General features: G+C 46.1%; 1 protein-coding gene across 1 annotated transcript; it reads right to left on the bottom strand.

Moving 5' to 3' along the window:
• Positions 1-328: 328 nt before the first annotated feature.
• Positions 329-5610, bottom strand: PCDH20 (protocadherin 20). The gene is made up of 2 exons (XM_031614524.2): positions 5461-5610; positions 329-4419 (listed from the first exon to the last, which is right to left on the bottom strand). Exons 1-2 carry the CDS (start codon positions 5587-5589, stop codon positions 1717-1719), a joined length of 2832 nt encoding a protein of 943 aa, XP_031470384.2. The 5' UTR covers positions 5590-5610; the 3' UTR covers positions 329-1716.
• Positions 5611-6728: the final 1118 nt, after the last annotated feature.

The following is a 6728-nucleotide window of genomic DNA, read 5'->3' as shown; positions in this document are numbered from 1 at the left end:
GTTTCATTAGGCCCAAGGTGAAGCAATGTGGCATTAACAGTAAGAAAACAACAAGAAAAAAAACTATCTCCAATTGCACTCTGTACTATTAAGGCAGGTATCAGCTGCTGCCCAACTCACATCAGCTGAAATAAAATTGTTTGCTAGCAGTACCAAAAGGAATGGCACAAATCCTCAATGAATCACAGTGTACTAATTCTGGGAAATAAAATAAGCTATAACATAGCCAGCAGCTAAGCATCTGTGAAATATGTATTTCTTGTAGCAAAAATAGCATTAAGCATTATAAGACACAGAGAGAAAATAAATTATTAAGAAAATATATAGCTTTAATTTGCAGACATATAAACACTTTTGGTACATTACAGACATATGATGCCAGAAATCAAAATAATCAGTTTTAAGCATAACACTAATTTATCTTGTTCACACAGAAATCTGATGTAATCATCATACAAAAGATAGTTTTCAGCTCTTAAAACTAAGTGAAAGTGAGACATCACTGATAAACCTGCTGCTTTGCTGCTGAGGGTACAGCAAAGAATAAATTATTGAGAAAATATGCCACCAGTCTGACAAGTCAGATTTTGGATCTAATCCAAAATCAAAGCCAATGAAAAGGAGCCAGGAATGGTAGCCAAAAGTCAGAAATAAGATCTTTCACATGAAATACCAATCCAGAAAGGAGAAACAGTCAGTACAAACTAAGTCTATAATTCTCTAGAATATGAAGAGATTTTTTGTTTTTGTCTGGCAGATCAGATTCAGAAATATCACATGAAAAATCTATTGCACAACCAAACTGATGGAGTACTACCGACATTTCTCAAAGTACAAAAAGTGTTACTTCTGTGATAATGAAAAATTCAGCCATTCTTTTGCTTCCCTGCATCTGGCATGTTTATGAGGATGAGCATGGGCTTTTGTCTTTATTTCCTGTAGGAAACATTAAATATAATTCTTCATAAAAATGACCAGCATACTGCTGGAACAAATGATAATGTGGGTGAAATCTGGAGCAAATGGAAGATGGAATGTCACAGCAGTTCTGATTCTCATTACAGTATCTTGCATTCTTTCTCAACAGGAATTGCACTTCTTGTTAATGTCTTTTCTACCCTACTGTGTAAGCTTTACTTGTGAGGTAATAAACATTCTGTTTTTTTTTTTTTTTTAATGTTTATTGGTTTTTATTATTATTATTTTTAATAGTGCATTTTAATATTCTTATTCTTTTATTTATTCATACATCGGGACAGACATTTCTCTTTTTCTGTATGTAACTGCCTGTATGCCGATGTGTATTCTATGCTAAAACCGATATATTTAAAATATTCTCTGTTTATCTCATGGACAGTTCCCTGCTCTGGAGCATATGATGCCCTCTTGTGGTTAAAAAGATTTTTTAACCTTAAAGAATTCTTACCTTCTCTCATTTTTATTTATTTATTTATTTCCACTGATCATACTGATTAATGAAAGCTGCAAATGATGTCTATGCTTTTATAGACATGGTGCTAGCTGTTAGTACTAAGGTTTCATAAAAAAGCTGTACATTGAACTTGAGTTTAAAAAACTGTAAACAGCTATCTACAATTATATTAAGTTATAAATTAGCGGTCCTTCACTGCAACCTGTCAATATAGCCCACAGCAAGCTCTTTCAGAGTTGTCCAAGGTTTCTCAGATACTGATTTGGATTATCCACAAGGAAACATCAAATGTTAGAAATCTCCACTGGTTTCTTCTCCAACATGTGCAGGTTAATTCTTCCATTTAATGGGATTTGTACTTCCAAGTTTTCATCTGCTCTGTGGTGCTTTTTCCCTTTTCTTAGACAGATGTAAATGCCCATCCCAGTTACTAAAGTGATTGAACCCAAGCTTATTATTGATAGAGCTACTAAAGTAGGCATGCAGGATGCTGACTCCATTTTTTTATGTGTAGGTTCTACAGATACTTGTGGCTGCTTCTCTTCTATACTGATATCAGGCTCCTTTCTTAATAAACTTTCAATGTAGCTCTCATTGCTAACAGTGTCATTGACAAAAAGATTCACCATGACAGTGGAATGGAGTGGTTCTGGATAGCCGTGATCACTAACTTTTACAAGTAGGCGATACAGACCATAATCATTTTGCATGAGTGACTCTTCCAAGGTGATATTACCAGTTTTAGGGTCAATCCTAAACGACTCCGGTCGGGGGCCTCTTCTTCCTATGATGCTGTATGCTATGACTGCATTCATGCCAGTGTCCTTATCAACAGCATAGACCTCTGTGATGGGAGAGCCAGGAAGGGTAGAAGGAAGAACCAACAAATAAGACATATTAGACTGAGGAAACAAGACCAAAGGGGGGTTGTCATTTATGTCTAATAGAAGGATTGTTATTTTTGCAGTAGATGACAAGGCAGGATCACCACCATCAACTGCTTCAATCCACAGAACATAGGAGCTTTGCTGCTCCCTATCAAGAGAGACTTTAGCTCTCAAAACTCCTTTTCCGGTATCTATAACAAAAATATCACTTCCATTCAGAACCGAAAGAGCAACCCATCCATTTTGTCCTGCATCAGCATCTGTTACACTGATAACTCCAATTTCACCAAAACCTGGAAAGTTTTCTGGCACGAAAAAGCTGAAATCCTTATTGATAAATCTTGGACTATTATCATTTTTATCCAGTACAGTGATGGTGACAGTTGCTATTGATTCTCTTGGAGGGAATCCAGAATCTACTGCTTTCACAGTATATCTGTATTTCTCTTTTTCTTCTCTATCCAACTGAGTGGCAACTGTAAGAACTCCTGTGGTTTTATCTAAAGAAAAATAGGAAGGAGCATCGGGCCCTAAAAAATAGGACACTTCCCCTCTTTCTCCACTGTCAGCATCTGTAGCATGCAGTTTGGTCAAGAAAGCATTGGGAACGTTATTTTCCTCAATCGATAATTCTATCAGCTGTTGAGAGAAAACTGGTGAGTTGTCATTGTCGTCCAAAACTTGTATTTTTATTACTTTGTTTACATTAAATCCTTCAGAGTTCCATGCAACTACAGAGATTTCATATAGCTGCTGTGTCTCATAGTCTAAAGGTTTTGTGGTCTCTAACAAGTATTCATTGTTGTACGGCTTGTATGGTGAAAGCCTGAAAGGCCCATCACCATCCAAATAGCAATTGACTTTATATTTTTCATCAGGGTCTTTGATGGTAAAAAATGCTATTGGTGTGTTGATGGGCTCCAGTTCCTTTAAATATACCACTCCTTCCACTTCATTAGCTATGAAACGAGGGACAACTTCAGGTGGCCTCATCATGACTTTGATGATGGTCACTAGCACCGTGATAACAGCAGGGATACAACCAGGACCATTGCCCAGTATGATTAGCCTGTGAAGCCTTGGAGTGTTCCCATCAACCTTACTGGACAGTGTGATCACTCCTGTACTTTCGTCCAGATGGAACAAGTCTCTGGATGGCTGAGGGACCTTCTGGCTGTAGGAATAGGTGATCTGTGCATTGGATCCAAGGTCCAGGTCTACTGCATGGACAGTGGCCACGTGTGTTCCCAGGCTGGAATTCCCATAAAGAGTGATGTTGAGCTGTGAGTCACTGAATTGGGGGCAGTTGTCATTGATGTCACTGATGCCAATAGTAAGGGTAGCACTACCCACAAGCGGAGGAGAGCCCCCATCCTCAGCAACAATGACTGTGACATACTCCTCTCGTGTCTCCCTGTCCAGAGCCCCCATGACAATCAAGTAGGGGGTCCGCTCTCCACTTTCATTCTCCTCCACATCCAGGGTGAACACACCATAGTTATCTCGCAGACGGTAGGTCTGGACACCATTGGTGCCCACGTCAGGGTCAAGGGCAGGATGCTCAATAGCCAGGCGGGTGTTCACAGGTGCATTCTCAGGCACCGAAAGGCGGATGTGGGGCACAGGGAAGTGGGGAGCATTGTCATTGACATCGCGGATAGCAATTTTGACCTTCACCAGGCGGAAGTACTCTTGTGGAAGTACCAGCACATCCAGCAGAAGCAGACATGAGTCAGCTGAGGATGAGGAGGAGGACAAGAATACAGTATTTGCCTCTCCAGGGACATTGGCCCCACCGCTCTCCATGCATAGAGCCTCCCGGTCAATCTCCAAAGCCGAAGTGTGTAGCTCTCCAGAGCGGTTGTCCAGATGCACATACTGTCCTCCCAAGCCACGAGAAGCCAGGGTGAAGGAGAGGGGAGGCTGGGGAGCTGCAGGGCGCTGCCCCCCAGACATGGGCAGCCGCAGGTCACGGGCTAGGCTACCAATGAGCACGCCAGCAGGCAGCCCCTCATTGAGGCTGTAGAAGAGTTCGGTGGCACGGCTGTAACTGGCAAAGCAGTTGAAAGGTCCAACGAAGAGCAGGAACAGGAACAAGTGCTGGGGAGAGAGAAGCACAGGAGTGTAGGGGGAGAGTGGTGTTAGGGAAGAAGGAGAAGCTGGAGGCAGCCACCCCCTGCCCACCACCTCCCCTAGAGCCACTGTGAGCTGGGAGTGCAGCATCTGCAACCAGAAGCCATTATCTCTCCCCCTCTTTTTCCCCCTCTCCCCTCCCCCACCCCAGTACAGCCGCTATTCCCAGGGCATCGCCATCTGTACCCTCTAGGCAACACCAGCTGCACTCCCCACGGCACGTACTCCTTGCCAGGGATGACCCAAGGGCATCAATACCCCCACCCTGCAGCACTTGTACTCCCGATGAGCCATCGGAATGAACCCTCTTCTCGCCCTCCCCATCCCGCTGAGCTTCTCTCCTTTCCTACCAGCAGCACTCGCCCTTCCACCCCGAGTAGACCCTCAAACACTTTCTTGCCAACTCCCCTTTCCACAGCAGGAACGTGAAACAAGTCCATCGCTCCCCTCCGCCCCATCCAGCCGCCCAAAGCTTCGCTCTTTCCGCATGCCCGGGCTCCCTACAGCCCAAGCCCAACCACGGCCCACGGCCGCCCCCAAGCTCCAAGCTCCACCGGGCGCCAGCTCACATCGCGACCCGTGCAGCGGAGCCGCGGAGCGGCAGCGCGCTGGAAGTTGCCGGCGTTGGTTGGCAAGCGCGTCCTCAGCCCTCCGCGAAGGGAAAAGGACTCCCGAAGTAACTTCGGGTGTCGGCGCCTCCATGGGGGACTTTTCCTCCTTCCCCCGCTTTTTGTTTTATTATTATTATTTTTCACCACCCTTTCCCATCTTCGCAGTTACACGCTACAACGCGCGTCGGCAGCAACAACAAAACTTTTAACGGTAGCTCTGATCTGTGGAGATCGGAGACGAGAGGGAAAATAAAATAAAAATAAAAATAAATAAAATACCCCCAAAACCTATATACATATGCGCCCCTAAGAGATATCCGAATTTTTGCTGCTGCGTGCGAAGTCGGGCTCGGGAGGCAGGACGCGGCGCCTCCCCTCCCTCCGCCCCAGCCCTCACCTGCAGGCTGCCGCGGGCGCTGGGGCTGCTGCGACCACCCGGGGACCCCATGCCCGGCCGCCGGCTGCGCCCGAGCAGCCCGCCCGCTCCGCCGCCCGCCCGGCGCCTCTCCTCCCCGCGGCAGCCCATTCCCTCGCCGCCGCAGCCACCGCCGCCGTCGCGCTGGGCTGGGCTGCCGGAGCGCACCGCCCACGACACTCCCCCTCCGCTCGGGAGGGCCGCTGAGGGGTGGGGGGGCGTTCAGCCAATAGTCACACGCGGGCAGCGGGTAGTGAGGGAGCGCTGAGCGCGGTGGAGGGCTTGTGTCTACGCGGGGTGGGCTGTGTGTGGCAGGAGGCAGTGGAACCAGCAGGGGATGGAGGTATTCCCGTCTGGAAAGAGGAGGCAAATGTATGTAAAAACTTAATGAGCAAACGGGTTGTCCTTCTTCCTGTGGAATGAGTACTGTGTTCAGTTTTGAACCTCTCACTACAAGAAAGTCACTGACACCCTGGTGTTTGTCCAGAGAAAAGCAGTGAAGCTGTGACAGGTCTGGAACACAAGTCTTAGGGCGAGCAGCTGAGGGAACTGGGATTGTTCAGTCTGGAGAAGAGGAGGATCAAGGCAGACCTTATCGCTCTCTGCAACTAATTGAAGAGAGCTTGCGATGACGGGAGTAGGCCTCTTCTCCCAGGTAACAGTGATATGATGAGAGGTAATTGTCTCAAACTGCACCAGGGAAGGTTCAAGTTGGACATAAGGAAAAATTTATTCTCCAAAAGAGTAGTCAAATGTTAACTGCCCAAGGAAATGGCAAAGTCACAGTCCCTGGCGTTGTTCAGGGAACGTGTAGATGTGTCACTGAGTGACATGGTTTAGTGTGCATAGTGCTGATGGGTTGACAGTTGGACTAGATGACCTTGGAGATCTTTTCCAACCGTAATGTGTCTATGATTCTTTGATGTGCTGTGGGTGCTAGCAGGAAGAGCAAGAAGTAGAAGCAGGCTCAACTTAAGGAGTGTAGACAAGACCTCGTGTCTGCACAAAATGGAACTGTTCTGAGGATTTTGCTACAAGTGAGTTGGGGGAAAGTGCACAAATGAGGCCTGCAGGGGCAATTTCCAGATGTCTTGGAACCCAGTGGACCCTTGTGGCAGAAAATCATGTGTTCTCATTTCATCATATTCAATCTCTGTTGACTAGACTGTAAAACTACCATAGAACTAGGCATTAAATTATTAGCTATTGAGAATCAACGGATAGTGCCAGACCAGTTACACATTTCCGGG

This window comes from Phasianus colchicus, chromosome 1, assembly GCF_987193195.1.
Source record: "Phasianus colchicus chromosome 1, bPhaCol1.hap1.1, whole genome shotgun sequence".
Taxonomy (NCBI): domain Eukaryota; kingdom Metazoa; phylum Chordata; class Aves; order Galliformes; family Phasianidae; genus Phasianus; species Phasianus colchicus.
Note: the sequence above shows the minus strand (reverse complement) of the source record. Positions and strands in the feature narration are given on the sequence as shown.

What these genes read in the sequence shown, in the direction of transcription:
- PCDH20 (XM_031614524.2), bottom strand. Translation starts at nt 5,589, where the DNA reads ATGGGCTGCCGCGGGGAGGAGAGGCGCCGGGCGGGCGGCGGAGCGGGC. An exon ending in GCGCCCGCGGCAGCCTGCAG is followed by an intron (nt 4,420 to 5,460) that starts GTGAGGGCTGGG and finishes CTCTCTCCCCAG; the next exon opens with CACTTGTTCCTGTTCCTGCT.